General features: G+C 43.4%; 2 protein-coding genes across 3 annotated transcripts in view; one reads left to right on the forward strand and one right to left on the reverse strand.

Moving 5' to 3' along the window:
* LOC101788203 (low-density lipoprotein receptor-related protein 1-like) overlaps window positions 1–6,866 on the forward strand; it is a 46,478-nt gene extending 39,612 nt beyond the window's left edge. Inside the window, exons 31-34 of one of the 2 annotated variants that reach the window (XM_023561875.2) lie at window positions 1,832–2,068; window positions 4,122–4,584; window positions 5,983–6,082; window positions 6,787–6,866. In XM_023561875.2, coding sequence (XP_023417643.1) covers window positions 1,832–2,068; window positions 4,122–4,584; window positions 5,983–6,082; window positions 6,787–6,816 — 830 coding nt within the window. In that variant the 3' untranslated portion in view covers window positions 6,817–6,866. Of the gene's footprint in view, window positions 1–1,831; window positions 2,069–4,121; window positions 4,585–5,982; window positions 6,083–6,786 lie in introns of those variants that run through there. The other variant, XR_010042539.1, reaches the window with a different exon arrangement.
* A 4,798-nt stretch (window positions 6,867–11,664) lies between these two features.
* On the reverse strand, window positions 11,665–14,802 carry Cldn23 (claudin 23). The gene has a single exon (XM_003462616.4). It carries the CDS (start codon window positions 14,666–14,668, stop codon window positions 13,784–13,786), a length of 885 nt encoding a protein of 294 aa, XP_003462664.2. The 5' UTR covers window positions 14,669–14,802; the 3' UTR covers window positions 11,665–13,783.
* Window positions 14,803–17,787: the final 2,985 nt, after the last annotated feature.

A 17,787-nucleotide genomic window follows, 5' to 3' on the forward strand; every position in this document is an offset into this window, starting at 1 on the left:
TCTCCCCTCCTCTCTTCCCCTTATTTTTTCTTCTCTCCTCTCTTTTCTCGTCCTTGCCCTGTCCTGTCCTGCATGAGGTGAGCTGCTTTGCCCCATCGTATGCTCCTTACCATGATGTTTGACTCACTATAGTTCAGAAGCAACAAAGCCAAGTGATCATGAACTGAAGCTACTAGCCAAAATAACTTTTTTTCTCTTGTAAGTTGTTTTTTTCAGGTATTTTGCCTCAGTGATCGAAAGATGACTAACATAAAAAGGAATATACCACTCTGCAATATTGTCACAAAATATTTTTGTCTTTCTCTTTTATTACATTAAACTATTTATCTGGCAAATTCCTATGGATATACACAATTCTATTTTATTTGTACAGTTACATGTAGTTTGTCTTAGATGTGTAATTATAATTAGTTCTATTATTTATCTAGTAGGTACAATAGTATCTGGCTAGATGTTTGTAGGATCAATGTTGTATCTTCTCTTGATATCGTGAATATTTGAGATAATCAACTTATAAAGTAAAAAGGTTTGTTTTGGCTCACAATTTTAGGCATTTCAGTCCATGATAAATTGCATGGCAGTACATCATGGAAGGAGCACAAGGCAGAGCAAATCTGCTCACCTCTTGACTAGGAATCAAAAACAAAAGAGGAAGAGACTGGGGTCCCATAATCCCCCTGAAAGAGCATTCCCAGTGACCTAAGGATATCCCATCAGGCCTTGCTTCTCAAATGCCCTATCTACAGGAGAACATGGAAGAGGAAGGTTTTACCATGTGGACCTTTGGGGGATAGTTATGGTCCAATCCGTAACATCTGGATTCTATTTCAGATTTAGTATTGTAGACTGAATTACAACAATAGTAATACATTTGAAATAACATTTCCAAAGTAGAGCGAATCTGAATTCTACTCATTGCCATTTGCATCTACTTTTGATGTCAAGTGATTCTTGCTGTAACAACTTGAGGATGCTCAAATGTTTTTCCCTATTTTTTTACAGACACAATTGACATATCCAAATACTTTAAGAGGGTAGTGATGGGCTCAATAAAGTAGCAGTAAATGACATATATGCCTATTTGAGATTAAAGCCAGCAATACAAATTTAATTCATGACCACCTGTACCATTCTGTACAATGGATATATCAGTCCTAACAGACTGCCGCTTCCTTGTTTTATTCTGAAGGCTAAATATCCTGCAGTAGTGTTAGTTTTGCTTAGGCTCCTATGCTGTTGGCCTGGTGAGGAAAATCTCTTAGATTCGGACTGATAAATGGTCACTCACATGATCTGTGCTTAGTTTTTAAAATTAGAAGGAAGCTTGTTACTGCTTTATCTGTACCTCGTATTTATCACAGCTCCTGGAATATATTACAGAATAAATCTTCACTAGAGATTAAAACTTAAGATACAAGCATTGGAGAATGAAGCCAAGCCATAAATGACTGATTTAATCAGTTTCTCAAAGGGATAATAAACACCATATTTTCCATATTTTCAAATAAAAAGGTTTATCCCTAAGGTCTTGCTAGTTCTGATGGTTGCTAGTTGCTTGATCTGAGCAAAATTCATAATAAACTCTTGAAATAATGATACTCTGTTTTCCTTAAGCTATCCTAAACTTCAAAAGCCATTCTGTTTATGAAAAAGGATCACTAATTATTCTGAACCTGCTTGATTAAAAGGAATTAAATTGAAGAGCTATCTAATTTGGAGAAAACATCTGTATCTTCTAACTATGATACTGTGTTTGAAAAAATTTGCATGTGACTCTTCTGAGCTTAATTTAATTCAGTATATTTTGTGGGGTGGGGTTGGGGATCCACAGGTAATAATAGCTGCTCAAAAGATAATGGAGGATGTAGCCACATCTGTTTACCAAATCCCGAGGGTCAGACTTGCAAGTGTCCCAGTGGGTACTACTTGGCTGATGCAAACAAATGTACTGAGGCTGTCCAGTGCTCTGTGTCTTCACAGTCTTGTAAGGATGGTCAGAAATGCATTTCCATGGAGCAAGTTTGCGATGGTCATAGTGACTGTCTTGATGGATCTGATGAAATGGACTGTGAGTACTGCCTACTTCATTATGCATATTGGGTCTTTCGGCACTAGGTTACATTTTGTCTGAAATGGCACTCATTTAAGTTATACTTGACTCATTATAAATTGATGACACAGTAGTAGCCTAGAGGGTGACATATGAGTGAACCATTTGTCCTGTTTTGATCCCTTCTTTTTAAAGTAGAAGCAACATTTTCTAACTAATATAGTTAGTTGTTAAGGAACACATGAGAAGGTACCTAAAGATGTCATGGTAGAACTCAGTACTGGCATATTTGGACTTAAAAACTAGCTGTAGATGATTGTTGTTAAGTATAGATCAGTTAGTTTCTTCATGGAAAGGGGCTGCATGGCTAATCAGTTGAATGTCTACATTATCTAATTCAGTTTATATTCAATATTGTCCAATTCGGTGGATATTGCTATAGTAATCTCCTAGTCTCACAACCTATGGAACCAATGAGAGAGTTGACCAATTACTGAAAGTGGTCACAGTCAGTGAAGAAAGGGTTTGGTCATTTAGTTACCAATTTCAATTCTCTTCATCTGAAACCCTGACTAGCTAAAGTATGTTATTACTCCTAGTAACTTCATCCTAAATAAGAAAGAAAATGAATTTTGATCCCAGAGCTGATAGCAAACTAAGAGTTTTGGTTGAAACCCTGTACTGTGAGGGGATTGGTATCAGCAAGAGGGACCCTGGTCACTTCCTCCATCTGATTTTAAAGCTAAACCAGGAGTATTATCTTCACCTGTTCTCCCATTGCCAGTGGCCTCAGCCATCATGATGGCTTTCCTCTTTAATAATTAGTTTCCCTTGATTTGGGGCAGAGAGGAAAAAGCAGGGGTTTAAACACTGGGTTGGCTTCCTCTAGATTCACCCTGACATCGAGGGCCTGCACTGTCCAAGAGTGGAAACTCTGCTATGACAGCAGCTGCATTAGTCACTTTCCCTTTGCTGGGTCAAAATACCCAACACCCTCATCATTAAGGAGCGGAGGCTTATTTTGACTCATGGTTTCAGAAGGTTCAGTCCATATGTGATCAGCTAGCTCTAAGGCAGAAATTACATGGCAGAAGGGCATGGTGGGGGGAATTTGCTTGACTCATTGCAGCCAAGAACAGAAACCAAATGGAGGAACCAAGGACAGAATACACTCCTTCAATACACAATACACAATACACTCAGTGACCCACCCCTGCGTTTAGGCCTTATCTCTTGCCAACACATGAACCGATCAGTTGATGAATCCACTGATGAATATAGCGTGCATGATCTAGTCACCTTCCAAAAACCCACCTATGAACACAGGATGCTTTTGGAGAACATTTTAGATCTAAAATATAACACCATGTTAAGTCAGAGACAAAAAAACTTTTATTATTAATACTCTTTCTTGGGGCCAGGGGTTTAGCTCAGTGGTATAAGCACCTGCCTGGTAAGTACAAGGTCATGAGTTCAAACCCTGGTACAAAAAAAAATTAATAGTCTTTCCACTCTGTAGTTTTGTCTATAGTGTTCACAAGGAATAACACATATGCCAACAATAATGAAGAATATGGTAAAATACTTTAATCCAAACTTAGTTTATGATTTGTCTTCGGTTAGAAGCACTCCACTGTCTACACTTTGGCTTATCTATATCCTTTTTACCACATCTACCAAATCTGATTTTCTATCTGTAACTGGTAGAACTCACTGAGCCTACAGTGAGCCTACAGCTTCTTGGCCTCAAAATATTAAAAAATTACATAAAACCTATATACATCTGAAAAATCTTGCTACTGTAAAGGTTTACTTTGATCTACCACAATAATCCTTACAGAACAAAACATACTTTCTTTGTAAATTATAAGATGTGTCTTGACTAAAATTCACATGCCATTGAATAGAAACAGAAAGGTGTGATAAGTGGTCCTAAAACCAAACATTTTCAATGCCTTGTGATATGAAGACTTTAATACTTTAAGATTTCTTGTTTATTTGATATGATTCTTCACTGACGTGTGTGTGTGTGTGTGTGTGTGTGTGTGTGTGTGTGTGTGCACCTATACAGGTAAAACCTACTCAATAAAGGCACCTGAAAAGCCAGAAGCAGGAAAGAGTTTGGTTCTGACAGCTACCCAAGCTCTCCAGAGCATCAGGGCCACCACGCTTGGACACCTTGTTCGACAAGAGACGAGACACCCTGTCAGAAAAACACAAACCACCGAGATGCCTGCTGGTCAGAGCAAAATTCCAGAAATCAAGCAAAGCGGAGGATCTTTTCACCCCAAGGACTCACAGACCACAAAACAAAGGCCATGCAATAGCGCATTCTGCAATGGGAGAGGAATCTGTACAGTGGAAGGAAGGCTGAGGAAATGCAGCTGTCTGACAGATCATGGCACAGAGTTCTGTGAAGAAGCACAGAGCTTCGTCCCTGCTTACATAGCCCTCTGCATAACCATGGCTTTATCAGTGCTTCTGGTAGCGCTGGGAACACTCACTTATTTCAGAAGAGTACATGAATTAAAAAAGTGAGTAGCTATTAATTCCTTCATGAAAATCCATATTCCAAAGAAGGCTTATAAAATAAGATTAATAGGACCAAAGAAATAAATCCACTGTAGAAATTTGTCTTCTGAGGCAGAATTTTGGCGATAGTGTAGACTTCTCTGTTAATTAACTGGAAAAATCATAATCGAGACCATGCGTTTCAGTGAGGCTTAGATAAACAACCCTGTGTGATGTAGAGGCATGTATGCAGGTGAAATCTGTTGCAATGACTGTCAGAGCTAATGCGTCCAGAGTGAAGTGAGCAGGTTCCCTTTCAGTGATGCAGCATGGTTAGTTCCAGTGATTGGAGGAAAGTTTGTTCAGAGTTATATTAGTTGGCCAGGAATCCCTTAATACAGTAGCAGGTACTGGGTGACACAGACAACATAAAGTAGTTTCTCACAATTCTGGAAACTAGAAATCCAACATCAAGGTATCAGATTTATTTTTTCTGTGGATTTTTTCTTTGGCTTATAGATTGCTAATGTCTCCCTGTGTTCTCTCTCTGTGTCTTAATCTCCTTTTTTTAATAAACATATAAAGAAATCAGTTATATTGGATTAGAACTCACCCATTTATTTTACTTAATTATCTCCTCAAAGACCCACAGGCACGTTCTGAATTATATGGGGTTAGCATTTCAAGATATGGGTTTGGAGCAGTAGAGGGGCTTGGCAACTTAATCTGTAAATGGAGATAGAAAAAGAAACTCAGGAACCATTTAAAATAAAGGTATCAACTAGTGTTCAAGAGCAATAAATACATTCAAGACACAAGGAAGAATAGCAAATAATGTTTCTGGCAGACTAAGATATACACTAAGAAGATATGATTGAAGAAACTAGATAGATTGAGAAAAAACTTTAAGAAAAATTAAAACAAATAAAGAGATTGTTAAAGCTTCAAAAGCTGTATCCTTGTCCTGCCTTCACAAATTGAAAAAAAGGCCAGAAGAATTAGCACATCTATTTCTAAGGTATTGCTAGTTAATAGTTGATTGGTTAACATTAAAATGAAGTGAGCTACTAACTTTTGCCTTGGGACTGTCACCGTGGGTCTTTCTGCTGCATTCACCAGCTTTCTTAATTCACTGGTGTTTGGTTGTCACTTACTTTTCCTCAAATTCAGTTTTCACTGACTTCAATCATTTGGTTTCTCTCAGTGGTGAACACCAGTTTGGAAGTTAAGTCAATGCCTGCTAACAAAATAATTGATCGAGTATTGCCTGTTTGAGATCATTTTGCATGATTAAAGAAAAAATAAAATAAGGCATAGTTTCCATTACAATATAGATGACAAGTTGTCCATTTCTAAATCATACCATGAACTAAGATTCTACCTCAAACAAAAACTCTTCTGACTTGTTTCTTTGTTTCTAGGAGATCATCTAGAAATATGGCTTGTGATAAAGAACGTAACCAAGAAGAGGAAAATCTAATGAACAGTGAAATATTTGTCAACGAAGCCTACGATGAGCAGGTATGTTGAAGAAGACTGGGAAGTTTTTCTGAAGAAAGTGGATTGTGAGATATGGTTAAAAGATAATGCTTCGAACAATCCCAACTGGGGCAAAGTCAGTGTTAACTTGAAGGGATTTTTATTACTGTGGAATGTTGCTATTATACGTATCAAAGTAGTGCTCAACAACCTTTTTGTGCTTAGGTTGTGATCTGAAAAACACACACTTAAACAAAGTGAAACATGTATGAAACAGTAATCAAGCAATTTAGCAGTTAGTGGACTTCCACAAGTGCTGCATCCTGTGTAGATCTCAAAGTTCCTACGGGGAAGGACAGCGAGAGGATGGACAAATAAAGATGAGGGCCAGCATACAGGAAGCTGAGGTCAGGTGGAGCCCTCTCTCCTGCTGGCAGGAGAGGAACCGCTCAGCCACCGCAGTGCATTACTTCATTTCTCACCCCTTTGCTCAGCTCGCCTCTCACACCCGTGTGCCTCGGGTGCTCTGTGTTCTCCACACAGCACATGTGAGCAATCCCTGGCTCAGCTGTTCCTGACACACGGGGCTTGGCTTTATGCTGGGGTGGGGGCTGCTGTTGGGGTTACTGCTAAACATAGACCTGCCTGTGTTCTCTGCTAACTTCTGTACAGTTCAGTGATCTCTGCATTTTGTATTTGTTTTAATACAGCATATATTCTCTAACATCCACTTTCTTTTCCCGCAGGAATTGCTAACATCTTCACGAACAGACTGACCTTATAAAAAAGAAGTTGAAATAGTCCAATAAAATTGTTTATATATTTATGGTTTACTGTTTAGTCTTCTTTAACCATTTGGGGTAAGTGGTAACTACTAATTAAAATAACTACTTTTTAAATTGGAGATCAGCTGATTTTGTTAGTGGGTTTTAGAAAATAGAATACCCGTAAGTGTAATCAGAGTTCAGTTCAAACTCCATGTAGGTAAGGCTGTTACTCACCCACAAAAGCTTTGTAATCTCAGGATTCCTGGCCCAGTCAGAAGTTCTGGAGTTGAATCTTGACTGACAATAAATTTGAGCTGGTTGATGCTCTGCATCTCTTCAGTTTATCAAAGACAGTGCTCTCTGTGCCTCTTGGGATGAAGGCCAAGTTCCTGCGGGGTGGCAGGTGTTTGGGTTACTTTCCTATCCTTCCCTCTCTCAGATAAATTTCACTAAGTTAGCACTCCCTTTTGCTGAGAATTTATAAGGGTTTTTTTCCCTTATGCTCTCATTATGAAATGAATAGAACAAATGAATCTTATAGAATCTTATCTGTATCTTATAGATACAGAAGCTCAAACACATGATTCATCTAGGGCTATATTTTAAAGAAGCACATGGATACTCTGGTCAGGAACATAGAGTACTGACGTGCACAAAGGTTCATCTCAACCAACTCTTGCCTACTGGGTTCCAAATATACAGATGCTTGTCTACTTGTTATTACAGTATTCGCACCAATGTAAGGAAGCAGAAATATTGACTGCATGGTGGGAAACAGTAACAAAGGAGGAATATGGTCTAGAATTTCATGGTAACAACCTTAGGTATACACGTAGTGCTAAATCTGTGTTACTAGTACTAAAAATTGGCACTAGAAGAACCCAAATTATCAGGCTGATTGAGCAACGGATGAAATGCAAAAATGCCCATACACTGCTAAGCATACTCACCGAATCAAATAATCTAAATTGTAATAAACCCAACTTCCTGTGTAAGATTGCTTGTTTTGCTTGAGTTGTTTCTAGTTTTTTCCTGTAATTTGGTGTCCTGCAGAATGAGTTTGTGAAGGCTTGTAAGAATGAAGAGTCCTGCACTTTATTACTGTGGATTGTAGATAAACTGTGTTTTTCAAAGTAGTACAAAAAATTTCAAGTGAAGATCAACTTGGAAAGAACAAGAGGCTGAGCCGTGTCTGTGGCCAAAGGACTAAGCAAATGTCAAGCTGCTTCAGAGGCTCACCTGTTTCTGAACAGAACCTTCTCAGCACGCATACCTGCCACCTTTCAGGTGCAGAGGGTATAAGGTTTTTCTTGCTACCTCGCCCAAGACCTAGCCTCACGGTCAGTTTTGCTCTTTGGCAAATCTCTACCTCCCAGTGTACACAAAATGCATAAAATTACATGAAAGAGCAAAGCCCAAACACATGTATAACGATGTACAATGATTTTGCCGCTTTTTCTGGATAGCAGGAGTTGTTGTGTTGGTCTTTGTCAGATCTGAAGCCTTCTTTCCACCACCCTCCAGGGCCTGTGTTTGGGCTTGCTCTGTGGGCTCCCAGGCTCTGGCTGGAATGTTACCCTAAGCCCACATTTCTGTTCCGTGGGCCCCATTTCCAGCTCGGGCCCCAGAAACACTTGCCGTTTCCTTTTGTGGGAAAAAGGGAACCAGCTGCATGTAGCCACCGCTCCGGTATTTCCTGCATTGTACTTTCCCTTCCCACCCCTAGTTGTTTATACCTCTTTCTATCTCTGGTCTCCCATAACTGTAATCCTAAGTGTTTATTATACCCACATCTAGTTTTATCTACCCTATTATGCTTTCTCCATTAACGAGTTTACAAAACATACTGAAAGCCTTTTCATGAGAACTTAATCTTTTAAATAGATACTCAAGATCTGATATTTAACTGTTTTTTTTTTTTTTTTTTTTGGTACCAGGGATCAAACTCATGATCACATGCTTGCAAGGCAGGCACTTATGCCGCTGAGCTAAACCCCCAGCCCCTATTTAACTGTTTTTAATCCTGTCTTTTCCCTAAATTGGCTTTAATACGTCAGCTTCACAACCTGCTCTTTGTAGAAATGGCTTGTCTGTTGTGATAATGTCTACATTTCATGTTGTTATCTTAATTGCCTTACACAAAATAGAGCAGTAAGCCTGTGGCTGACGTAAAATCTGAATTTCTTTCTAGGAAGTAATAGTAATAGGTAATAGGTTTAGTTAACATAGTAATAGGTTTAGTTTGTCTTTTGAAAGAATAAAGATCTTTAGAAATGCTCATTGGTTCGTGCATTAGATGAAACAGCCTTACACAAAATGACCTTTTGTGTCAGTTGCTTGCAGTTAAGAGTTAAATCAAGAGCATTGTATCTGTTCCAAATGGGAGATAAATGGGGAGAGGTCATGGATGGTGAGAGTGATGCACTAAAGTCTACTGTTTTAACCTTGGGGGCTGATGGATTCAGACACAGGGAGAAATAGAATATGGAGTCTGTGGCCCTCAGACCAAGTTGCATTGCAGGTTACCAGCTTCCGCAGCCTTCTCTACCCAGAGGTCATTCCTCCTTCCTCAGGTTCATCTAAATCGTATCTGTCACCCTCAGGAGATGAAGCCCTTTGGTAACATCTAGGTGATTCTTTCCAGAAGCAGGTCCAGCAGGAGCAAGGTGGACACTTGAGGCAGGAGTCACAGAGCAGTCGTGACCTCCTCAGCCTCCCTCAGCTTCGAGGTGAGGGGAGGCTCTCTGGGAGCCACTGGCATGAATGATGCTAATGAGGCAGGAAAGGAGCTGGCAGGGGCATTTGCCACACTGGTGACAAAAGCAGTTGTTGGCACCTACTCTCTCAGGCGGTCTTGCACCTAAGGGTCCCATGTGGATTTACACACAGGGCTTCTGGCTCCACTCCTTGCCAGCTGGGTACCCTGTGCAGGCCAGCTGAACAAGAATTAGGGAGTGTTGCCCACATGAAGTCTGAGCCATTCTCTCCACACACCCCACTGAAGGCCAAGGCCCGTAGTCAGCATGGTCACCCCTCTAAACTTTGCCTATGTTTTCCTGAATTTGAAGAAGGTAAGCCTTGTTTTCATGTTTTTCAGTCCTGCTTAATGGTAGATGACTAGAGGAGCTATTTTACTGCATGTGGAGAGGAGACAGAAGATTGGGTGGAGGTTTTTGGGAAGATTGGGTAACAATTTCAAAGAAAGTTTTATATGAATAGCTGAGTCACTGATTTTCTTTCCTTCTCCCACAAGGATAAAGAGCTCATCTATAGTGACCCTTCGGGGCCAGTGGTCTTCAGTGGAATGTCGTTTTATTTGTATATAAGAGAAGAAGCACTTGTTACAGAAAACTCTTTTAGAAGTAACTCTTTCAGCTTGGAATGTAGCTCAGTGGTAGAGGTCTTGCCTGGTATGTGTGAGGGCCTGAGTTCATTGCCAAAAACAAAAGTAACTTTATTAAATTAGTAATAGGCTGAAAAAGTGGTGGTGTGCATTCCACTGTTAAAAATAAATAGGAAATATACTTCTGATTCCAATTTAGAGGTAGAACAAAAAAGTACAGCAAAAATTAAGCCACATGTGATGTGTTCAAATGTGGCACCTCGAAGCTAGCGTGGGTGGGGGATATGTTAGATTGTGCATGTGTGCAGGACAGTGACCAGGATAAAAACGTAGACCTTGATCAGATTGTGAAAGTAACTGAAACTATGCTGGGTGGATGACACATGGAGAAAGCTCTTGAGGTGTCATCTTCCCTTTAAAGGTAAGTGGCAGAATTTTATTTCAGGGAGTTCAGACTAGAGATATCAGATGGCTTGCAGGGAGAGGCTCTGATTAGAAAATTTTCCAGTACTCCCGAGACTGTGATGAGTCGCTGAGGTTCTAGTGTCTTCTCTGCCTGTGGCATCAGAGAGCTATCTGCACCCTGGCAGAGAATATTCTTGAGCAGTTATTCACACATAGAATTGCTTATATTTGACGAGATTCCCTTTCAAAGAAGCTATTACCCTAATAAAGGGTAGATGAGGAGATTTACTCAGCCCTATACAAATGTACCACGTGCTTCTTCTTGTCCTTTCCACTGTGTTCTAGAATGAAGCAGAAGCAGTGTGTGTGGGAACTTGGAGAATGCTGCCCCTCTGCCTGCTGTGCCCCTGTCCCTGAGTATAGTCTCAGCTCATGTCCCCGCGTCCCTTGCTGATGGTTTACTCTCCTTCCTTTTGTTTGTATACAGTCTCTCAAGCTAGAGTACTACAGGCAGTGAGTAAAACAGTCTCACTTTCCGGACGTGCAAGGGAAATGTCAGGTGCCCAAACCTTTACTTGGAGAATCATCTAAGCAATAAAGAGTAGGGCAGTTGCTAACGCAGCCTGACAGCACCTCCCAATCTGGGCAGTAGACCAACAGCTCATTCCTCCTTACAGACCGTGTGTGTCTGGAGGAAAGGAAACCGGCCCATCGGCAGTGCAGATGTTCAAGCATTTTCAGCCCCACCTTCTCAGGTCCCTGTCCTCCAAGTGCTCTGGTAGAGATCTGATGCGTTCTGGGAGAATGCATATGACCCATTTGGTAGAAGTGAGCTGTGATGGCCGTCATGAGTGGGAAGGACTTGAGACCGGACATCAGGCTCTCTACAGGGACCGGAGCTTGGCCATCCAGTGCCATATTTAGGATTAATTCCCACCCACAGCAGGACTCCTGGGACTCCATCTTCTCTAGGATCTTGTGTCTCAAGCCTCCTGCCACTGTTTGCTTCTGTGGCAGAGAATGACCCTCAGATCCAAAATAGATCCCCCCGCCTGATGCAGGAGTCTCCTTCCATGCTGCACCAAACATTTTTCAAACAAAAAACCATCTGTATTTCTTAAAGGAATTTTATTTTTATGGATAGGGTAAAATAGATTTTTACATTTCACTGAGCAAATGAAAAAATGTTCTTAATCATGCAAGTGTTTTTAGATAAGCCATGGAGAGCAGCTGGGGAGGGAAGAAAGTAAAACATACAAAACAGCTTTGTTTTTATCAAAATTTTTCTGGAAATATTTGGAACTACGATGCTGGACAGATACAGTTCTTGCCAGAATCCCGGTATCTCTACATTGTTGACTAAGTCCTGATTGCTAAGGCCCCTAATCGCTGCCTTTGGAAACATTGGCTGAAAAGATCAGAGCTACCCACCATTCATTCTGACTGTTCCCCACAGTAACAACCAAACTCTAGAGGAAGTGGCCAGCAAGGGAAGGTCATTAGAGCCACCAGTTGGGATGCAGGTGAAGCGAGGCAGAGTCTCAGTGAAAGTCATGCAACTCTAAACGTGGTCCACAAGCCCTGGGCATTGGCAGAGGCACTGGCAGTCTCTCCAGGGGCCACTTGCAGGTCCTCTAGGCCAGGAGTAGGGAGCCTATGGCACCCATGCTGCAGCTGGTGTTTGTCATCAGTGAAACCTCTGAAAGGTTTGTCATCACTCCTCTGGACCGGCAGCATCAGAATCTATATTTGAAAATACCACAGAGCGGCATACCTGCACAATAGAGCTGAGTCTTAGCATCCAGGGCGTTTCACTGCCAAGTGGTAAGAATGCAGATATATAATAACTTGCCAGCGCCTGTGCTGATATTTAGCTCCACTGTAGCCTCGTCTTAGCAGTGCCTATTGCATTGAGGGTTCCCACTGCCCAAGGGCAGGTTTTAAAGATGAGATTTAGTTCCATTAAAGGCACCTTTAAATCAACCACTTGAAGCAAAAGCCAGCCCTCTTGGCGAGCTAGTCCCTCTCACGGAGCAGAAAGCTGCCTACCTGAGACTTCAGGCATCCCTGCAAGAAGAAAAAATTTCTCCTCTCACCTCAAGTGAAAACTGGTGCTTCTAGTTTTTTTCAATAGACTTGGCTTTGCAGAGAACACAGCCTGATTGTGAAAACAAAGCAATCTGGGGTGTAAGTGGGTCCTGCTGGCTGCTTTTCTTAATCTGATTCGTAATCTAATGCGAAGGTTTACAAAGATCTGAGTGCTAAATTTCACAAACAGTGCCTTGGCAGACAGGAAATCGTTAGTAATGAATACTAAAACTCCAGAAGGTTGTGCTGGAGACAAAAACACTTTTGTGAGTACCTTGAAACTAACTGTTTCACATTTTTATTTATAAATAAAAGATATACACAGGTACTTTAACCAAATGTCATCACAGGTTCTATTTTGTATAAATAGTAAATCTATAGTCCTCTGTGTCCAGGACAATAAAAGGAATCCAAGGAATAGGACAATAAAACGTTAATGTCTTCATTCTCCTAGTTATTGGAAGAGAAACTCTTGAATGATCCCACCTTTCACACCAAAGGAAGTGATATGAAAGATAAACCCTATGTAGGCAGGAAGAATTGTGGACACATGCACTCCAAGTTATTGCACTCTGTAAGCGCCAATAAAACTGGTGGCATTTGCGTGGCTTTCAGTTTAGAAGCCTCCTGAGAGAGAAATACACTGGCCTTTGGAGAGCTCACATGACAGCAGAGCAATAAGGCAGGAAAAATACAATAATTATATTGATGTAAGATTCATCGATATTTTAAAACACTAGTTTCAAGGCGCTGAATCGCTTTTGAGTCTCTGTTGGCTGATTTCAACGTTTCGTTGTTGTTACTGTCCTTGGTCACCACGATGCACACACTGCCCTTTCTAGATCTCCTTCAGCAAGAAAATATGGAGCACAGGTTACCCTGTAAGAGGCCCTGATCCCTCTGGAGAAGAAAACAAAGCTCTATAAGAAGAAAACTGAACCCAAGCTGAACTAACCGTCCAAGAAGTCCGGTCACTGGGAAGGAAGGTCTCCGTGGGTTCCTGCAACTCAGAGCAGGCAGCTGCAGCCTGAGTAGTGTACACTGGCTCCCGGCCGGCCAAGGCAGGGAGGAGCCTGATCACCCTCAGCCCCGGGCTGAGCTTGGAGCTTGTGCCCCAGCAACCAGGGGCGGGCTGGGTGTCTACAAGTCAGAGTCGCAGGGCAGGGAGCTGTGGCAGGGCCGGGTGCTGTGTGAGGAAGAGCTCTGGGAGGCGGTCCCCGCGTCCTGCTCCCCGTCCAGCACGTCCACTGGGTTGGTGTAGGCCCGAGGCTGTGGCCGCGGCATGGGGAAGCCGACCCTGGGCTTGGCGGCAGCGGAGCGCTCGGCGGGCGGCGGCAGGTGCTGGCCCCCGCTGTAGTACTTGATGGCCGGGGTCAGCGCGGGCTCCGGCCAGTCCACGTGGACCGTGCTGACGCTGCTGCGGCGCGGGCCGGCGGGGGGCGCCTTGCGGCGGCGGCGACACCGCTCCTCACACCAGGGCGCGAAGCTGAGCGCCAGCGAGAAGCCGCCCAGCAGCAGCAGGCAGCTGCCCAGGTAGCCCAGCACCAGGCAGTAGCTCACCTGCAAGGTGACCGGGCTGGCCGGGCCGGGCAGGACCTCGCGATCGCCCAGGAAGTGAGTGTACCAGGAGACCGGGATGAGGCTGAAGAGGCCCGCGACGAAGAGCACAGCGCCGGAGAGGCCGGCCAGCGCGAACTGCGGCTCGTCCCGCCAGCAGCGCACGCCCAGGGTGGCCAGCAGCAGCCCCAGGCCCGTGACGGCCAGCGACGTGGGCATGAGCCCACGGGCCGCGAGCACCGGCTCGGATGTGAAGTAGCCCCACTCGTCCTGCTGGCCGCACTGGCGCTCGCGGCTGCTCTGCTCCAGGCACATGTCCCACAGGCCCTGGTACAGGACGGTGTCCACCGGCTTGTCCAGGAAGCCACTGGCCAGCCGCCAGCCGGGGGCCAGCGTGCTGACCATGTTGAGCAGCAGCCCGCAGGGGCTGAACACCATGCCCAGCGTCATCACCGTGGGCGTCCGCATCCCGGCTGGCTCCCCGCCGCCTGCCCGGCTCCGCGGCCCGGCTGGGGGACGCGGCGCTGCCCGCTGGCTCCGGCGCCCGACGGCCCGCTTGCCTGCCACCCGCGCGCTCTCGCTCCGGCCGCTCCGCCCTCCCGCGTCCGCAATCGAAACCAGCTCGTGGGCGGGGCTGACCGAAACCCGGCCAGGTGTGGGGTCAGCGGCCAGCCCGGCCCACGTGGGCGGGGCCCGTGGGGCGCGCCCAGCCCGGGCAGAGCCGGACTCGGGGCGACGCGGGGCCGCGGGCCGGCCCGGCAGGACAGTCCAGGACCCGGCGGAGGCCGCCCTGTCCTGGCTGCGGTGCCGTCCAGGGCGGCCGGCGGCCAGAAGGGGCGGTGCCTGGGGCGCACCCCACCGCTCCCTCCCGGCGCGCAGCTCCCGGTGCTCCGCAGACCGCGCTTGGGAACGTTTGTCTCCCGCCGGCCGTCGCGGAAAGCAGGCAGCTCTTCCTGCCTCCCGGCCGGCGTCGGACTCCTCTAGGGTTCTCTGCTTTGCACCGGTGCCGGGATGCGTGGATCCGGGCCCAGCTGGGGCTCCCAGGGAGAGCGGGTTCCCAAATGTTGCACTCAGCTTGTTTACTAAGGTTTGTTTAATTTGCTTAATAAAGGCTCAAGCTCCGGACTAAGCTTAACCCAAAGGAATCACAGCGTGTGTAACTTCTGGGTTTAAGAATTACAAAAGATTTTGTTTTTCAAATTTGTAAAAGACTTTGAAGTGGAAGTGGGAAAAATGAGGGCTGGTAAATATTACTGGGCGTCCTGGTTCACAGGCTTTGCAAATTTGTGTGATTCTGTAGGGTTCTGAGGCCTTTCATAGGCTTTAATCTGTTTTATTACTCTGAGCTCGTACTGTGCACATGAGTTTTGTCCATGGAAATATACATGAGGTCTCCCCAGTGGAATATAATTGATTATTTCCCAGTGGATATGATCTGGTTCGACACTGGTTTGTAAATTTATTTTTGCACTCTAGTTTAACAGCATATGTATTCTTTACAATCTCCTTTGAACTGATTAACATCACACTGTTTTCTGATTTTAAAAAATGAATTAAAATATTTGCTAAGAATTCATTTCCTATTTGGCAGTCCTGATGTGTACTTCTAAAGTTATTGTTTAACATTTTTTGTATTTTTCCATATTTCTTATGTTGGAAATGTATTATCTTTAAAATTGTTACAATTAAAATTATTTCTAAAATAAAAATTAAATTGTGATAAAATACACATTTCATAAAACTTGCTGTCTTAATCTTTTTTAAACTTTTAATTAATTAAATTTTTTTATTTGCAGTGTCTGGGGTTGAGCCCTGGGTTCTCACATATGCTAGGCAGACACATTACAGTTAGCTGTATCTCCAGTCTTTAAAATTTTATTTTGAGACAGACTTGCTAACTTTCTTAGGCTGGGGTCAGACTTGAGATACTCCCGCCTCAGTTTCCTGAATACCTGGAATTGCAGGTGGGTACCTCCACGATCAGCTTGCCTAACTATTTTTATGTGTAGGATCGGTGCATTAAGTGTATTTACATTGCTGTGCAACAATCACCACCATCCCTCTCCAGAGCGTTTCATCTTCCTGGACTCTAATTTCCCATTCCTCTTTATGCTCCACAGCACTTGACAACCGCCACTCTAATTTATCCCTTTGAATCTGGCTCTGTAAGGTGAGCCATGTAGAATTTCCATTAGGCTTACTTATCCTGGAGTCCTCAGGGTTCATGCATGTAGCAGCGTAAGTCAGGATTCTCCTTTTAAAGCACTGTGAATAACACTACTGTGAACATGAGTGGACTGGTATCTTGCTGAGCCCCTGCTTTAAATTCTTTGGGGTAAATGCCCAGGAGTGAAGATGCTGGATCAGATGGTAAATCCATCTTACTTTTTTGTGGAGCCACTCATTTTTTAATCAGGAAAAGTGTGATGTTAATCAGTTCAAGGGAGAATGGGAAGGATACATATGTAGACAAACTGGAGTATTAAGGTAAATTTACAAAGCAGTAACAAGCCAGACCATGTTCATCGGGAAATAATTATATCCCACTGGAGCAACCTCATTTATATTTTCATGGAAAAAAACACACTTGTAATAGTACAGGTTTTCTACAATTTAAAGTTGTAAGATGGCCTTAAGTCCACACTATAGCAGCTGCATGATTTTACATTTGCACTGATAATTCATCAATGTTCCATCATCGCTTTGTTTTAAATGGGTCTTCAGGAATCCTATTTCTTTAAGTATGTTTCAAATTATTTTTGATCCTTAATGCAAAGAATGAAGATAAGAATGATGAAGTTTTCCTATGTTTTTGCCCAGGCATTTTCAGAAAGAATGGAGAAGGTGCACATGTAACAGTCATGTTGGGTGCCTGGAGTTTTACTTCAACCCACATCCACACAAGCAGTTTAGGACTTGCTGCTCTTACAGGAGTTCTTTGCCGTGATTATGTCTAGCTGCTCCATAGTGACTGTCTGACATTTCAGAAGCTCTAATCACAACGTGATACTCCAGAGCTAGCATCTGCACACTTCGGTCAGCTCTGTCTCCAATTAGGACCAGAGAACTTGATAGCTAACATAATACCTGTATATCTAATGCTTTTTAAAAAAATTGAATTGCTGCCTAAGATTTGTGGATTGGCTAAAGGTACCAACAGGAACACTATTTAAATCTAAGTTAGCCTAGTAACAATACCTATAATAATGTATGTTTAGAGTCCAACTCAGAAGAGTTGTCCCTGCACTGACCCAGCCAGAGGGCTCACTAGCCCAACTGTGAGCCTTTGGACAATGCTCCCAATTAGTGCTCTAGGAGTATCTCATAACAGAACACTGGGACTTTATCACATATAGCACTAGTTTTTGTGTCTGCTTGCAGATAAATGAAGAACTGCTGTGAAATGTAGTCAAAGACCTCCTCTGGGACCCAGCTGTAGAAGGTACTGTTATGACAGGGCAAAGCGAAGAACACTTCCCGGGAGAGGGACGCTCACTACAATGATGCCAGCTTCACCGTACAGAGAACTTATTTAACCTTCATCTGAGTCTAATGTTATTTACAGGACAAATCAGAAGATGCTCTTT

The sequence above is a fragment of the Cavia porcellus genome, unplaced genomic scaffold, assembly GCF_034190915.1.
Source record: "Cavia porcellus strain 051 isolate PalLab524CR breed Dunkin Hartley unplaced genomic scaffold, mCavPor4.1 scaffold_24, whole genome shotgun sequence".
Taxonomy (NCBI): domain Eukaryota; kingdom Metazoa; phylum Chordata; class Mammalia; order Rodentia; family Caviidae; genus Cavia; species Cavia porcellus.